The sequence below is a fragment of the Typopeltis vanoorti genome, chromosome 5 (genome assembly GCF_054136105.1).
Source record: "Typopeltis vanoorti isolate ZY-2024b chromosome 5, IOZ_Tvanoo_1.0, whole genome shotgun sequence".
NCBI classification, from domain to species: Eukaryota; Metazoa; Arthropoda; class Arachnida; order Uropygi; family Thelyphonidae; genus Typopeltis; species Typopeltis vanoorti.
Window position 1 is genome coordinate 153,309,925 of NC_143553.1, and position 19,155 is coordinate 153,329,079.

At 36.6% G+C, this 19,155-nt stretch overlaps 1 protein-coding gene across 1 annotated transcript in view; it reads left to right on the forward strand.

Annotated features, from left to right (window-relative positions):
- The window catches only part of LOC150106951 (cell adhesion molecule Dscam1-like), a 173,862-nt gene that overhangs the window by 56,342 nt on the left and 98,365 nt on the right, over positions 1-19,155 (forward strand). The window contains exons 3-4 of the mRNA XM_090393514.1: positions 13,680-13,841; positions 13,964-14,110. Of these exons, the coding sequence (XP_090249640.1) occupies positions 13,680-13,841; positions 13,964-14,110 (309 nt within the window). The remainder of the gene's footprint in view (positions 1-13,679; positions 13,842-13,963; positions 14,111-19,155) is intronic.

Below are 19,155 nucleotides of genomic sequence, written 5' to 3' on the forward strand. Positions count from 1 at the left end.
GTTTATTTTATGTTCATGACGTCATCGCAATTTATGTATAATCATTTGGAGAATCAAAATCCATATTTCGTCGTTCCAGTCCTTTTGTGTGTTATTTTAATTTATTTGATGACGTGTAGACTGCTCCGGTAGTTCAGTCAGTAAGTCGTTGAGTTGAGAAGACCTGGGTTCGAGATTAACATTTAACAATGATCTTTTTTTTTTATCTACCTAACATTCAAAGTGGCCAAGCACTAAACTGTTATAGGTTTCCTCTTAGTTGAAAAAAAAAAAAAAAAAAAAAAACAGTGGCGCACCCAGAGGGGGGCCAAGGGGCCCGGGCAACCCCAAAGAAAAGGAAAAAACACTAGAAAAATTTCCAAAAATCTTTTCCTAATTAAAATTCATTTTTTTTTATTTATGTTGTGTGCTACTTATGAATTAGCGATCACTGCATATGCACAGTTATAGGTCGTATGCGATGTGTAGTGTGTATTCTCAAAACGTCTACTCAACTCGGCCCCCACAAAGGTTAAATCCTGAGCGCTCGGCCCCCTCCAAGATTAAATCCTGAGTGCGCCAATGAAAAAAACTATAGCAATCTTCTGAAGCTCATTTCAGTGCTTAATATTTTTATACATTGTATAAAATATATATATATTTTATATATATATATTTGATATGTATGAAATGTATGATAATATATATATATTATCATACCATTTAATACATAATTTATTTTAGTTCGTGGATAAGGTGCAGTTTTCTTTATGATTCATCAATTATGTATGTTTGTGATTAGTTCTCGGAGAATTCTTAAGAGTTTTTCTGTGTCGAAATTACACAAAAAACTATTTTTTTTCAGAAGCAACAATAACATTTCCCATGTTACTGTAGCGCCTAAATATGCAATGTGTGTGTGTGTGTGTGTGTGTGTGTGTTGATAGGAAATGCATCACTTGATTTGCAAATTGCTTTATATTCATCTTTGTAATAATACCATTGCATTAGCAGGTGATTTCGTAGAAATTAATATTTAAAAGTGCTTTGGTATATTTGGACTTCCATGAGGTGTAGAGGACTGTTTACGTATTTAATTGCTATTCAGCTACAGAATATGGTACTGCCTCAATTTTTATAGTCAGTCTCTAATTGGATGATGCTTTGCTCAAAATCTACTTTTATTAAGATTTAAGAATTGTAGACAATCTATAAATTCTTAATCTACGATTTTAGATTAAAATAAATAAAAAAATCTAATCTATAATTTATAGAATATTTTCTCATTTGGAATACTTCAACGTTGATGATTATTAACGTGTTTTAAAGACTAGTTTACTGCATATCCTGATTCGCTTCGTGCCCGAATAGACTTCATTCTGTGACTTGTGTTAATGTAATAATTCGATTTTTATGTATTTTATTTAACGCTCAAAGATTTACATATGTACAATGAACATTTTAAGCAACAATCCTACTACTACTCCTCATAATAATAATAATAATAATAATAATAATAATAATAATAATGTTTTGCTTAGATTTGATATGCATATGCGAGGTATTAGTCAGTAAAAATTAACTAAGTAAATATTTGTGCATTCAATGTATAAAAATTTCACATTATATTGATCTGATTTATGTTTTCTAGTTTGGTATCAACAAACATTCTCCAAGTTTGCGTTAAGTTTATCTGAGGATGATATTAGATAGCTACAGTTCAGTGGTTCTGCGGTTGTGTCTGTAATACATCTGGCATTTGTTTGGCTGCTCGTGTTGCCTCTAGTTTAGTATGCAAAACACGCATGCACGCGCGCACTCACGGGAAAGGTCACGAAATATACGTGTATGCACACCAGCATCTAAGAATGATGTAATCTTATGGGGTACCAGATAGCCAGTGTTCTATTTACTTATGCATTTGCATTATAGAATGCCATTAGGGGTACATCTTTCGCTTTCTTTGTAATATTTCCGCAATGTACCTTTTAGTTCTCAATTCAGGAAAGAAGATTTCTGTTTTGGAATAGTAGTTTTTGTTTTAGTTGTTCCTAGTTAATCTATAGTTAAGTATTAAAGTAGTATTTTAAAGGAATGTGTGTGTTTTTATGATGGGTGGGGGAGACATACAGGCACAGGTAAGTAGCTTGTGTTATGTCTTGAACGTTCACCGTTTTGCAGAATATTCACATTATCCTATTTTGCTTGGAGTCAGCACAGAAACATATGGTGACTTATAAAGATTGTAAATTTGTACTCTTATATAAGTATAATATTACAGTATATTGTTATTGCTATTATTCTGGTTCATATCAGCATCGGAATAGATTCAAAAGCATCACATTGCATTTACGTTTCATGGTTGTAGTTCTATAGAAGTAGATGCCATTTATATAGAAGTGTGAAAGTCACTATTTAGTGTCAATGGATTGTGTCAATGCGTGTAATATCATGGATTTTGTTTTGTCAGAATTCAGATATGTGAAGTAGTTAATTACAACCCAGTTAATAGTAAGAATAATAAAGAAAATAACTCGAAATCTTTTCCCATTCAAACAATTATCAAAACAGGGGATCCCTATGATTAGACTTGTCTGTTTTCTTATAGAATAGATTAATAAATAAACTATATCAGGATTTTAGTAGGGGAATCTTGTAAAACAACGAATTTGCTTTTCATTTAAATAATTCAATAAAGGTAACCACATCTTAAACACCGGTGATGGGCTTAATATTTCAAGATTCATTTTTTTCCGTGATGAACCATAACATTAAAATTTAATAAATTCTATTATTAATAACAGCAAAGTAAAGTTTTGCAATTGCATTGAAAGTTCCATAAATGGCCGGCGTGGTTATCTGAGTGCATAGCGTATCCGCTCTTTGACCTCCGAGATCAAATTCTGCCGTAGGTGTAGGTGTTCGTGCTGCTCTTTATTTGGCAAATGAATCCATGGCTCGGTATGAGACAGCCATAACACTTTTTGGAGGCTCAAAGTGGCACTAGAGCAATGTTTCCCAATTACTTAACAAAGAAATTTAAAATTAAAATATAAAAATGAATAAAAACTGTAGCTAATGTGCATTTGTAGCTTTAGTTTGTAGATAAGAATCCCAAATCTTTTGATAACTAGAGGTCTACGTTTAGTTATCAGAAATAAACTTGCTTTAAAGATGCATAAAGAAAAAGCAGTCGTACTTTCACTTATAGAACGTCGGTTCCTAGTGAATTAACTACTTAGTGTAGATGATATCGCGGCCGTAAGGCACATACGGAGAAGTACCACACCATCTTATTAAATGAATATAAAAATGAATAAAAACTGTAGCTAATGTGCATTTGTAGCTTTAGTTTGTAGATAAGAATCCCAAATCTTTTGATAACTAGAGGTCTACGTTTAGTTATCAGAAATAAACTTGCTTTAAAGATGCATAAAGAAAAAGCAGTCGTACTTTCACTTATAGAACGTCGGTTCCTAGTGAATTAACTACTTAGTGTAGATGATATCGCGGCCGTAAGGCACATACGGAGAAGTACCACACCATCTTATTAAATGAATATATTGCTATTCGTTGTAATGTATTTTATATAAAGTGTGTGTTCTCTGCCAGGTTTGCCTGATTAGCGCAATGTAAAATCTGGTTTCTAGGTGGGGAAATAATGAGCTATATCCGTATGAGACCAGAAAAGTCGCTGGTCAGTTGGAAAGCTCCTGGAGAGACTCCTCGAATCGAAAAGCAGTTTCGATCCCACCTCTTTCGAAACAAATCCACCATTGTTACTGTTCTCTCTCTCCATCAATTATTTAATATAGAGATAGGGAAATGTCAAAAAGGATGTAGAGAATAAAAAAGAAAAGATTTCTATCAATTTGCATTACTAAAACCCTTGAAGATTTTCACAATGAATCGATCAAGCGGGATTTGACTACCCTACCAATTAGAGGTTTTGTACTCTGTAATATCTCCCACCAGACTGCACACAGATTAAAACTCGGCATATTCCATGAACTAAATCCTATAGGATTATAAATTTAACTACATTTCAGAACCAGCGGATAGAATTCGTCTTGGAAAACATGAAAAAAAAACTCCGTGTGCTTTGTAATTTCCTTTAGCCGTAGGCAGAGACTAGATGAGATTACGCTCAGGCAGCCAAGTCCAACTAACTGAAATGGAACAGGTGTAATGCTCGCCTCCCCTGAGAGATGATTTTTATTGGTTCGCTTCAACCGGAAGCGAGCGAAATCCAAAGTCTACGTATGTATGTGTGTACAGTTCCGTGCTTTCTTCTCGGTGTACATCAGCAAAAATTACGCTTCAGGTTGCTGGTTTTCTTTATTGATGTCCCTAATTTTATGTAACCGTGTCTGTGTTTCGATACACGTGGAGACTTCTCTTTGTTACTCCTCACTGTAGCTTTCTTTCTCTTTATTAGATTGTCTAGACACTGACAAATAGTTTTGATTCACCGAACTACCAGCAATGAATAAAAACAATCGTAATTGTCGATAGGAAAAGCCTGTTTTTGTCTTATTATAGAAACAAGCCAGCATTTCTTCCTCTCAATTGCAATATGGTGCAATTGAAAGATAGTACGAGGGTTACATGATTATAAAATAAAGTGCTTCTTTCTAGCAGTCAGCATACATGCGGGCTGAGATGCCTTTGATTTCATCCTGAATTTCGTTTCGGATAGTGAACACCTTTATTTTATTATTATTAACATAGTTTGGAGGAGAGAAGGTAGAAGAGAAAGTTACAGACACACAGAAAGAGAGGATCACAAGTACACTGACATATGATCCTCTCTTTCTGTGTGTCTGTAAGAGAGGATCACAAGTACACTGACATCCAATTTTATTCGGATCTATATTAGCAGCTGAGGCGATTGAAAATCACGAACACTTTGTTAGAAAACTTTCAAGAAGGGAACATTAAGCGTACAAATTTATTAGCACATCAACGAAACTAAACGGTAAAGTCTGTGAGTGAAATACTTGGAACAACAAAACTCGTTTTTAGCTGGACATGAAGACAGTGGACAGAAGGCGAAATTTGGCAAACAAAGAAAGAAAAATTCAAGAAAGAAAGACTAAAAATGATGTTAACTATAGTAAAATAGGCATAAATAAAAATGCGAGGTCAAAAAGAGATGTACAATAAGTGAAATAGAAATAAAGAGAACGAGAGAATGAAACTTAGGAAATAAGAATAAATGGTTAAGAGGATTACTTGGAGAAATGTCTTGAATATGAAGACATAACTGAATGCTTATTAAGTAGCGCTATCCGTTCGTTGTTGCCACAATCCCCCTGTCATTAGCTTGGCTTCATCCGTCATCTCAAATGCAAATATTCGATCCAAATTAGTTGTATGCGTCGAGTTGTCTAACCTCACGTGTGTCGTCGTACATGCCGACGAAACTATTTTATCTCATTTCTCTCCTTTTCCACATTATTCCCGATAATCTGTGCGACAAAGGAGTCTCATTACTCGTTGTGTACGAAACGCACCGGAGGGAAATATCATTAATAATAACGATGACAGAATATCTGCTGTCACATGCGTCCATTGTCAGCGTCTGTAAACCGTTAAATGATTCGCTAATCAGTCTCACAATTCCTGAGGCCTGCTCTAGTCGTCTGTTGCCTGACAAAATCCCAACGTAACAGCTGAATCTGGTTGTTTGCCTCTCGAACCGCTTCGTGTGACCTCCCTTTGAATATGTAACAGGTTTAGGCCTAAATCTTCGTAAAGCTTGTCATTTATAACACCATGTGACAAAGCGGATTTGTTGGCAATTCATTGTACGCTTCTCTCACACACAGGAAACGCACTTTCAAAGAATAATGAGTCATTTTCATTAAAGACCCGGCAATTCTTGAGAAATGGATTAATTTGAGTGTTTTATTTTTTTTTCTTTATGGACGTCAGGTTCCCTAAATGGAAAAGAGATTGAAGATCTTCCTTTCACATACATTTGGATTAATACAATAATCCAACTGCTTGTATTGTCCTCCGATCGTTATTCACCAATCAAGGGACATAACGCCCTATTTTTTATTCATTTTCGCAGACGTCATTTCTGTTGTCTTCTATTAATCGCCATCATTCAAGTTCAGACTGCGCAGTTGACATCAACAGCGCATGCGTCAAACTAAACCCCATCAGTTATCTTTGGGAGACTCCGGAAAGGTACAAATTAACCAGGATTACATCCTTCTCAATTCCAAAACACGATTGTGCTAATTAACTGTAAATAATCTTACTTCCTTAACTCTACCATCGCTTACAATCTCTGTAGTTCCCGTGTAGCGATAGTAAACGCAGCGGCAATAGTAAATATTTAAATCATTGTTAATCCAAACAGTCCTAAAACTTCCTCTTAGCCCTTAGGTCAAATCTGTTGCTTAATCTTATATATCAGTGCGGAGGAATGGGACGCACGTGCTGCACTATATATTGCGATTTCGATTTGTTTGTAGACTCAAAATTGACTCCGTTGTATGCTCGGTATAAACAAATATTAAATAGTCGTTGATATATTTACACATTAAAAATATAAGCCGACGTGTGGATATTAAAATTCATTTTTATACAAGATCAAAACTGAGGCCAATATCTAGTCAAATATGCCAATAATACATTTTATTATTTTATAGCTTTGTCATTGTCTCTTCAGTCGAAGTATTTCTTTTATTAATTTTACATCATGTTTATATAGTATGAAAAAACTAAATTTAGTTACCCAAACGGCATATCATGCAGTTTATAGAAGTAACGAGTTTTGGCATTTCTGACACATCTTTAAAAATAAAAATTATTGTTATATCACACTCGAACGTTTCTGGTTATCTCAGATCTTGGATATTCTTTATGGCCTGTTTAGTGCTATCGTTTCTGCACTACAAATAGCTCTGGCTATTTTTTTTTTCTCATGGAGAATATTGCTTTCTCGGAAAAACTATAGTTTTAACTGTCAAATCATTGTTTCTGATTGTGTCAACTTTCAAAAATATTCTCGCTTGTGTAACAACAGAAATAATCAATCTTTTTTTTTTTTCATAGATACAATTCAGTGCATTCTTCTAATTTTGACTATCAGAATATGTCTTCTCGTAGAAGCAACCAATATTTTGATTGACTTCTAAATAAAACAGATGCAACATCGTATTCTAAAGATAAATCAGCATTTCCCACTCATATGGGAACAAATCACAGTCGATCGCAGTAAAACTATTCCATTTGAAAGATTTCTTCATACCGGAAAATATCCGTCTAAACAAAAATGAGCCGGCATGACGTATAATATGCGATGTAACAATCTACAGACACAACAATATTGCTCATATCTATTAAATAAAAGGATACAATAAACTTTATTAATAACTATATAAATATGCTATAATATTCTTAATACGTAGAAAAATAAATCAATAAATATTTATAATATATACAATTGTAGGTTAATATACCTATATTAACTAAATCGCATACTAAAACATTGATAAATAAATGACTCAAATGAAAAGTAATCATTGGTAAATGTAAATTGCATTTAAAATTATAATAAACTTAAATTTTGAATATAGAACATAATGAAAAGTGATATTTAAAATTTTTATTTTTAAAATGTGTATAATTTATAAATTAATAATCATATGACATAGATTTTAGAAATACACCTTTTAGATTTTAATATACTTCTAAAATAACAATGCATTAAATTTTTTCCTCTTCTTATGTGCATGATGACACTAAAAGTCCTTTTTAGGACTTAAAGTTCTTTTTAGGAATTCCAGGGTAACAAATGGCAATGCTGAACCAAGGAAGTTAACTGAGGTTCGGCTGTTGCTGTTATCCTGGGTGATGAGTTTTTGAGTTCGCTCCCTTAGGGTTTTTGCCTTAAGGGAGCACTTTGAGTCTCCGGGGAAGGTGTTCTCCGGCAAGGCCCGCTGAGGGGTTCTTGCCGGTGAATTATTTTCCTCAGAATTTGAGCGGTTCTGCTCAGTGGTCGGGGAGCCCGTCAATGAGTGGAACCAACGCTGAGATATGGACGGTCTTTCGCCCACTATGGAGTGGCCTAGAGATCGTCCGATTTTTTGAGATTTTACCCTTTACTTACTAATCAGGGTAACAATTAGCAATGCTGAACCGAGGAAGTAAACTGAGGTTCGGCTGTTGCTGTTATCCTGGGTGTGAGTTTTTGAGTTCGCTCCCTTAGGGTTTTTGCCTTAAGGGAGCACTGTGAGTCTCCGGGGAAGGTGCTCTCCGGTATGGCCCGCTGAGGGGTTCTTGCCGGTGAATTATTTTCCTCGGAATTTGAGCGGTTCTGCTCAGTGGTCGGGGAGCCCTTCACTGAGTGGAACCAACGCTGAGATATGGACGGTCTTTCGCCCACTAAGAAGTGGCCTAGAGATCGTCCGATTTTTTGAGATTTTACCCTTTACTTACTAATCAGGGTAACAATTAGCAATGCTGAACCAAGGAAGTTAACTGAGGTTCGGCTGTTGCTGTTATCCTGGGTGATGAGTTTTTGAGTTCGCTCCCTTAAGGGAGCACTTTGAGTCTCCGGGGAAGGTGTTCTCCGGCACGGCCCGCTGAGGGGTTCTTGCCGGTGAATTATTTTCCTCGGAATTTGAGCGGTTCTGCTCAGTGGTCGGGGAGCCCGTCACTGAGTGGAACCAACGCTGAGATATGGACGGTCTTTCGCCCACTATGGAGTGGCCTAGAGATCGTCCGATTTTTTGAGATTTTACCCTTTACTTACTAATCAGGGTAACAATTAGCAATGCTGAACCAAGGAAGTAAACTGAGGTTCGGCTGTTGCTGTTATCCTGGGTGTGAGTTTTTGAGTTCGCTCCCTTAGGGTTTTTGCCTTAAGGGAGCACCTTGAGTCTCCGGGGAAGGTGTTCTCCGGCAGGGCCCGCTGAGGGGTTCTTGTCGGTGAATTATTTTCCTGGGAATTTGAGCGGTTCTGCTCAGGAGTCGGGGAGCCCATCGGGGTGCTAGGATGGGGCGGCCGACACTGAGTGGAACCAACGCTGAGCGGTTCTGCTTAAACGGGGAGCCAGTCGGGGTGCTAGGACGGGGCGGCCGTCACTAAGTGGAACCAACGCTGAGACATGGACGGTCTCTCGCCCACTATGGAGTGGCCTAGTGATCGTCCGATTTTTTGAGATTTTACCCTTTACTTACTAATCAGTTTAACAATTAGCAATGCTGAACCAAGGAAGTTAACTGAGGTTCGGCTGTTGCTGTTATCCTGGGTGATGAGTTTTTGAGTTCGCTCTCTTAAGGTTTTTGCTTTAAGGGAGCACTTTGAGTCTCCGGGGAAGGTGTTCTCCGGCACGACCCGCTGAGGGGTTCTTACCGGTGAATTATTTTCCTCGGAATTTGAGCGGTTCTGCTCAGGGATCGGGGAGCCCGTCACTGAGTGGAACCAACGCTGAGATATGGACGGTCTTTCGCCCACTATGGAGTGGCCTAGAGATCGTCCAATTTTTTGAGATTTTACCCTTTACTTACTAATCAGGGTAACGAATGGCAATGCTGTACCCAATGAAGTTTTAACTAAGGCTCGACTATTGCCGTTACCCAGCCATGACTAGAGCTTTTTAGCTCAATAACACTCCATTCACACAGATTTTCTTCATTCAGATGACGGGATAGATAAAGATGAAGGACTCAGTCCATCGGCCAGTTCTTTTAAGAACCTCCTCTTATGTTCCATTGAGTCGTTTTCGCTTCCTGGTGATTCTACGAACATACACTTTCCATTCAGATCTGTCCCTGGCCATATATTTTAGAATTTCAAGGCGCATTCCAGTTGCTGCTTTAACTACATCCACCCATCTAATTCTTGATGTTCCTCTTCTCTTACTTCTATAAACTTTAGCAAGAATCATCATCCTCTCCAGACTGTCATTTTCTCGCATAATTGATATGCAACAAAATGCTTGATGATCATAGCTTCGATGGAGCAATCTGGCTATATTCTCTCTATCACTGATTTATTGGTTTGCTTTGCAGTCCATAGTATTCTTAATAAGCGTCTCCAAAGCCATAATTCAAATGCATCTATCTTCCTTCTTTCACTCTTTCTCAGGTTCCAACTTTCACATCCATACAGTACCACAGGGAATACCATTGCTTTCACGATTCTTATTTTTGTTGCGAGGCTAATATCTTTAACTTTAAAGATCTTGCTTAAATTTGTCATTGCTTTCTTTCCGAGTAATAATCTTCTTCTAACTTCTTCATTACAATAACCATCTTGATCAATTCGGGATCCTAGGAGCACAAAATTGTTAACTACTTCCATTTTCTTCCCATCTACTTCAAAATCATTAAGTTCACATGTTGCCATAATTTTGTCTTTTTGAGGTTAAGTTTAAGGCCACCATATTTAGCATTTTCTTCTTTAACTTTCATAATAAGTTCCTCAAAATCTTCCTTGCATTCTGATAGCAAGATGGTATCATCTGCATACCTCAAATTATTAATATTTCTTCCACCAATTTTAATTCAAACTGAAGAGTCCTCCAGCCCTACCATTCTTAAAATGTATTCGCTGTACAAGTTAAACAGGTACGGAGATAAAATACATCCTTGTCGCACCCCTTTACCTATTGTGAAATATTCAGTTTCTCCGAGATCTGTTCGGACAGTAGCTTCTTGTTCCTAATAAAGATTCCTCAGAAGGATAATGAAATGCACTGGTACTCCCATTGTTCTTAACACATTCCACAGTTTCACATGATGTATAGAGTTAAAAGCCTTACTATAGTCAAGGAAACAAAGGTCGACAATCTTGTGATATTCCTGTGCTCTTTCTATTATCCATCTCACATTGGTGATTTGATCTCTTGTTCCTCTGCCTTTTCGAAATCCTGGCTGTTCATCTGACATTTCTCTCTTCATGAATGGTTCCAGTCTTTTCTGAATGATCTTAAGTAATACTTGACTTGCATGAGAAATCAATGCTATAATTCTGTAATTTTCGCACTCTCTTGCATCACCTTTCTTCAATAAAGGTATATAAACTGATTTTTTCCATTCCCTAGGTCATGTAATTGTGATCCAAATTCGCTGACATAGAGCTGTTAAAATTTTAAACTGCCTCTTATCCTAGGGCTTTGAGCAACTCAGTAGGTATTCTATCCCCTCCTGATGCTTTCTTACTGGATAGCTGTTACGGTGCGCACCTCACTTCACTTTCCAGTGGAACTGGCTCCTGTGTATAATCTTGCTCTTCAAATTTCTCAGTAATTTTGTAGTCATTTCTGTAAAGGGCTTCTGTATACTCTTTCCATCTCTCATTGATGTCTGCAGCTTCTGTAAGCTATCCTTTGTGTTTACTTTTCAATATTGTCACCTTGGCACTAAACCTCCTTATCAGTTCCCTGATCTTTTTGAAAAGATATCTTGTTTTTCCTTTCCTGTTTTGGTCTTCTTCTATTTGTTGGCATTCCTGGTTAAAGTATTTTTCCTTGTCTCTTCTGGCTTGTCGTTGAAACTCTGCATTCAAATGCCGTACTTCTTGCAAATTTCCTGTGCCTTCATTATCCTCCTTTCCTGAGCAGTTTTGATGGCATCTTCTGGCAGCGATTTAAACTTCTTCTTCTTATAAACTGTTGAAATATTCTTGTTTGCTTCTGTTTTAATTATATCTTTAATCTCTTTCACACAAATTGAGTGTGTAGAATCTGTTCTCTATACTAATATTGTATTCAGCTAATATGTTTCCAAGATCATATCTGATCGACATTTGTGTTTTTTTCAGTTTCCGTAATTTTACATGTATCGTAGCCACTAATAACTCATGGTCTGTTCCACAGTGTGCATCTGGAAAAGTCTTGACAGAGTGAATTGCACTTCTCCATTTTACTTGTCCAAGTATATAGTCAATTTGATTTCTGTATTGTCCATCAGGTGATATCCATGTGTACAATCTCCGTTTGTGCTGTTTAAAGCAGATGTTAGCAAATAACAAAGAATTCTCTCCGCAAAATTGAACTAGTCTCTTCCCTTCAATATTACGATTACCTAGCCAAAACGACCTGTTATTCCTTGTTCCTCGGTTTCTCCCACTTTTGCATTCCAATCTCCGATAAGTAGCCATAAATCTTGCTTTGGTATTGCATCTATCACTTCTTGTAACTTGTCATAAAATTCTTCAATGTCTTCTTCTGATGCCTCTGTAGTGGGTGCATAAACCTGTGATGGTCATATTCATTGGATGTCCACTCACTCTGAGAGAAATGATTCTGTCACTCACTGGATTATAACCCAATACATACGTAGCCATCTTTTTCCTGAGTAAGAAAGATACTCCATTTTTACGACTTGTCTCGTGTCCTGAGTAATACACCATGTAGTCCCCTGACTGAAAATGGTCCATTTCTGTCCATCTAAGTTAACTTATTCCCAATATATCCAGCTTCTTGTGCTCCATTTCCATCTTTATTATTTCCACCTTACCTTGGTTCATACTTCTAACATTCCAAGTTCCAATGTTGTGGTTTCTTGTGAAACAGGGAGCCTCCTATTTTTTTATAATAACAGATTTTAAGTTAATATAATTTAATATAAGTCATATAGACACACAAGAAAATTTATTAATAATAAAAGGTATATAACCAAATATTTCGATCTTACAGATCATCCTTAGTGAAGTAGCAATTTTTTTTTAAAAAGTAGAATAATAATTTATTTCAAAATAAATCCTAAAATAACATTGTTTACTCTAAATATGGACCAGGCTGGCTGTCTTTGGTAAGTATACAGCCTTTTAATGAATCCCACAATCTGCTGAGTTTCGTTAGTTGTCTTACTCATAATTTCTGACTTTAAATTTCCTACCAAAATAACCAAAATACTCAAGTCGTCGTATTCGTTACCTTTCAAAATGTCCACTCTACTGAAAAATATTTAATATTATCTTCTTATCGAATCGAATATATACTTTCGTTTGTTTATATTAAATTTTAAACTCCACTTCCCTGTCCGTTCTTGAAGATTTCTAAGATCCTCCTGTAGAGAACTTGGGTGCTCCGAACAATTTGACTACTCTAATCGTGAAGATACTTCACGTAAAAACTTTGATGATCTAAGTTCAAGTATAAAAAATTCTCTCTCTGCTGATGATTGTCAAGTATAATATAATTAAACGACTCTGCCCAACTTTACATCATCAGCAGAGAGAGAATTTTTTTTTTACTTGAACTTAGATCATCAGTATCCTTTTATGTATTATCCAATACTATTTTATACAATTATAGTTCATCATTTTGAATTTGTGTAAAAGTATGTTCAATTATCTATTACATTATTGTACTTCCATGTTCATAGGGTAGACTACTCAAGAGAATTTCAGAGAAAAGAACTACATTCGGTATTCAATTATATGTTCGTTGTGCATAAAATTAATTGTGTAGGAGTTGAATAATTATTGAGCTTCTTAAAATTTTAATTAAGCTTTTATTTTTTCATATTTCTTCATAATTTAGTTGGAATTATTACAGCTTACGTTAAATGATTATGCTATAATTCGAGATCGAACAGAGACGTTTTTTGAGGATTTTCGGTCTCTTAGTGACGTTATTTAAAACAAATGTTTCCTACTGGTCTAATGGAAATCATTCATTGCATTGTATATTGATATTACTTCATGTTTTTTTTTCCTTTGCTCTTAGTGGTCGTGAAGCAATACATGCCTCAGGTACATGATGACTTTGTTACCAGGGGAAACACAGCCGTCCTTAGATGCCATGTGCCCTCATTCGTCCAGGAGTTCGTAACCGTGGAGTCTTGGGTTCGCGATGACGGGAAAGTGTTTACTTCTAGTTTGATAAAAGGTGAGTCAAATATTTGCACAAACGTAGCGTCACTGTGGTAACTCACAGCTGGTTCGTATTCGTTTGTTTTAAGGCGTCATTCTGCTATCGAAATTTAATTCACGCTGAACTACTCTTCGCAGGTAATCACGTGGTACTGCAGACAGGGGAGCTTCTCCTTCATGATGTGACAGAAAGCGACAGTAAAAGGTCATACAGGTGTAGGACTAGACATCGCCTCACAGACGACACCATCATTAGCGCCACTTCCGGAAAGGTCATCGTTACAGGTACGATAAGGAATGAATTTAATATTCACCACGTTTGGAGATGAAACTAAAAGAACGAAAGAAGAATATGAGAGTGAGAGTGTGTGGGAGAGAGAGAAAGAGACCCGAATGAAAGAATCGGTCGAATAAGAATACAAAAGATCTTTAAGGAAGATAATAAAGACAAATGTAAGAGAGATAAGGTGAGACAGAATGATAGAATGATGTACTAGACAAAGTTGAGATGAATGAACGAAAAAAATAATAAAAAGAGTATAAGGACATTTCAAGAATAAAATAGGAATGGTGAATTCAGAAAAAAAGTGCTTTGAAAAAAAGAAGAAAAAAGATTCACACACACACACACACACACACACACACACACACACACACACACACACACACACACACACACACACACACACACACACACACACACACACACACACAGAAAAAGAAAGAGAGAGAGAGAATAAAGTAATTTTTATGAAGAACCAAAAGTATAAAAGTGTAATCATTTATTTGTAACTTGCGCAGATTTGTAATTGAAACTATTCAATAATTTATGAAATTTTTAATCGACCTTCCACTAAACAGACTGAAGTCCCTCTAGGGTGGCAGTGGCAAAATTCGACGAATTGCAGAATCCATGTTGGTACTTGAACATAAAGGCCACTGCACACAAACATATTCAATGTGGTTTTATATTTGTGCAATAATACAACTAGACAGTCGCAATCTCAGGCCAAATAATTCAATTATAAAAAGAAAATTAATAATAATAAAACAAAAAATAAAACAGCAAGGAAATCATGATCTGATTAATCCCTACTATGGAGTAACCCGTACACATACCACGAAATTTTTATAACAATTTCTTACACACCATTCTATGTGTTTTCTCTCCTCCTAACAGTAAGAAATGAACTCCATGTGTTTATTCTCAGTTTTTCATACTTTTTTTATTATGCCAACTAGGAACCTGTTTCAGGGAAATGCAATAAACTCCTGCCGTGTTCTGCACTTGTTTACAAATTTGTGGGAACTGCAGGGTGTTGCCTGTTGATATCAGTGATAGTGCAGTCTACTGCTCGAAAAGCCTCTTGCACATCATGAAACCGAATTCGTCTTCAGAATTCGTCGACAGCACTGTGCGTTAACAGTTTGCCCTTGGGGCACAACATAATGAAGAATGACACCTTGAACGCTGTAAGCGACTATCAGCATGACGTTTCAGCTCGTTGGGTTCCACACCACTTTACGTAGATGCAAAAATGGCAGGGGTACATGGTTGCTGACCTCCGTCTGAAACGATATGAGAAGGGGGGATGCATTCCCCTTCTCATATCGTTCCAGACGAAGATCAACAATCACTTACCTGTGCCATTTTTGCAACTACGTAAAGTGGTGTGGTACCCAATGAGCTGAAATTTGCATAACGAAGCTCTCTTTTAGGATGTGCCAAACACTTTGATGATTTATCCCACTTGCCTGGGTCAACTGGCGTACAAGTCCATCTCCGATCCACCGCGAGGAGTCCCCGAACAAACTCAACATGTTCATGTGAAATGGCTGGTCGTTCTGCACAACGATTATCATCCGGGTGATATCACCCGCACGAAATGCATTGACAGTCTTGAGACAGTGCAATATGGTGGGCACTGTCACCACAGGCTTCCCTAAGCCACGATAACAGTCGCTTGCAGATTTACCACCTGCAACCTGGACCTCGATCCAGGATCGTTGTTCTGATCTTGTGAACATACCTTAGAACTTTGCTCACTGAGATGCTGACGTTAACCACTTCTCCGCACAAGGACACTTGTTACTGTACGCCCACGGATGCGAGACCCTTCGACACTTCTGCGCACGTCAGAAGAAGGAGAATCCATTCCGATAATAGGGTAATCAATCCGTCTTGTGAGATGAGTTGTTTATTATCACACGTCGGAAAATTAACTTTTCTTTTTATGAGCATTGTAGATTTTAAAGTGGCAACTATTTTGTTTGTAGAACAGTTGGAAATTTTCACGTATAAAGCCCGTGATTTCTCGTGTTGGTGACCAATTCGTACATCCTTTATTTCTTTCTCCCCTTCAGCAGGAATTGACTGTTCTTGGCGGTCTGCCAAACCCAGTTCTATGAAGTGTGGGCGTACTATAGAACAGGCAGTGTCGCGTTGTGTTTCCGTAGTACATACAGTTAGCGTTTCCATCTGTCAAGAGTAACATTTCAGTTACCAACTACCTCGCCTGACAGTGTCGCCACTACTTTATTTACAACCCTCGTATATTAAAAACCTCAGTGCGTAAAGTTTTTACCATAATTCAATATTGGTCTCACTAGATCGTATAGGACAGTTATTTTAACCGCCTTTGTACTAGGAGTAGTGTTTATTTAATCCTAAAATCGGATGAGGTTTACTAGTTGTCTTACCAGATCGCTTCCTCAAATTCCCTATCAGTTGCAGGCCTACGTAGCAGAGTGATTAACGTATACGATCTCCAATCTACAGGTTGAGAGTGCAAGAATCACTGCATACGTATGGATATTGGTGATTGTCTTTAAGTGAACGATGAATTGAATTGACCGGTGTGAGACCACTACGAGTACTGGAGGTTTGAAGTGGCTTAAAAAAGTTCCATGTTTGGTCTCTAGAGAGTAAGCTTTCCACACTGTATAAAAATAAATACAAATACAAACAATTCTTAGCACCCCAACGTACGAATTTGCAAAACAAAATCAAAATATCTAAATCCTTGTAATCATTAACTTTTTCTAAACCCTGTCTATTCAACTTGTATTCATCTTATATTATCTTCTTACTGAATTACATATAAGTCCATTTGTTCACATTAAATATTAAGCCCCATCACCCCGTCCACTCTTCCAATATTTCTTTATATTTGAATAACTTCGGCCATCTCCGAACAACTGACTAATCTATCCAAATTTATATCATCGGCAAATAGAGAAATTTTATTTTTAATATTTGAACCTGCATCATTTAGGAATATATTAAATAACGCAGGTTTAACAGTCATTTCTGTATGAAGACTGTTTATAATCTGGATCTAATAAGATTTTTTCAACCAATTTGTTACCCATCTCACTAAGTGATCAACACTTAGTTGGCACATTTTAATTAGCAGGTAAAAGCTGTCAAAGGTTTTGCTAAAATCCAAATGAAGCACATTACCTTGGTCTATATCCATTGCAGTTTCGTCATAAAAAGTAAGCAGGGTTGTCACAAAGAATTTCCTCTTAATGAAACCATGCTGTGCTGCCATGTTTAAGAAGTGTTTCCTGTCAATAATATTCCGGATGCGTTTCCTAATTAATTTCTCCATTGCTTAATCAATAACACTAAGACGACTTACTGGTCGGTTTACAGTTCTCTACTTTATAGCATAACCCATCCTTATGAATCGGAAAAGCCATCGCAACTTCCACTCAGAAGAAACTATTTGTAATCTCAGTGACTTATTGAAGATGACCAAAAGTGTATTAAATCGTACATTTGTTTATTTCCAAATGAATATGCCACGCCAGTCTCCAATCTTATCACTTGTTTGGTGATTTAAGATACCAACAATTTCCTCCTCCTATAAATGTTACATAATCGGAAAATCTTGTGATTTCAAAGAGTATTTCTTAGAAACATATTTACATATGCATTTTATTCTCCAAAGTGGTGTTTAGTCCTGTGGACGAGAATATTCTGATGCAGAAGACTGAATATTTAAGAACAACTAGGCCCTTAATTTTAAATGCGTAAAACCAACATGAAGCTGATTGTACAGAATACTATGTATGCAGTGGAACAAGGAATTCAATATTTAATTATTCAAAAAAGTGCGAAAACCATTGGAGATTAAATATAAAAAATAAATAATTTACATATTCTGTATAGTGTTGTTGCATAAATGTTCATGTGATTACTTTTAAACGTGTGTGCGTTTGTTCACCTCCGTGTATAAATCTCAAGAGAAGGCAGTTCTAATTAGTTTCACGTCGTAAGTATATTGGAACAACTTCGTTACTAATGCTCTCTCTCTCTCTCTGTTTTCCTATTCGTAAACAAGTTAATTATATCACTGGCACTTTCGTTGAACGTGTTGCATTTTATATATCTTTAATATCGCAATGAAGTTCGAGACCTCCTCAGTAAAAAAAAACTCAATGCCTTTTGCTAGGATAATAATTTTACTCCTATTGAATATTAAACGAATCGCGGTTTTGCTTTTAATTTTATGTTTTATCATCATATTTTTAAGAAAATAGAATTACGTGCACAAACTGCAAGGAAAATTAACTCAACTTTATTAATATTACGATCAGGGATTATAATAATTCAAGATGAATCAATTACTTGCTGGAAGGTCACATCAAGATCACTAAAAGTACAAATTTGCTATTTCTCTTGCTGCGCCCTATGTCCAAAAAGAAACCGAAGTTTTCAAAAATAGAAGAAACTAGTGGAGCTACCTGATGTATCTTTTTGTTGTCGAAAGCGACAACCTTCATTAGTGTTATGTCAACTGTTTATGACATTTTTTTTCATTAGAAGCTGAGTTGTGGTGCCAAGAATGACAGTGTGTTTTGACGAACAGTCGGAAAATGGGTTTCAAACAGAGAGCTGCGATTGACTTTTGTCTTAAACTTTGGTTAAAATTTTACCGAAACGCATCAAATCCTTCAAAAAGCATACGGTGATGAATGTTTAGCCAGTACTCAAGTTTACGAATGGTTTAAGCGATTTCAAAGTGGTCGTGAGACGCATGAGGACGAACGAAAAGCCGGGGCCGTCCAAAAACTGGACTGAGCGAAGTTAACATCCAAAACGTGCGTGAGTTCATCAAAGAAATCCCGAAATCGTCCGTGAGATTGATTGAAGATGAATTGTTGATTCCAAAATCAACTGTGCATTTTAACCGAAAGTTTTGGCTTTCGTAAATTGAATTCGCGATTTGTTCCCCACAACTTGACCGACGACCAAAAAATGTATGGAATTGAACACTGATTCACACGTTTAAATAAAGCAACACTCAGAACGTGGTGTTTTG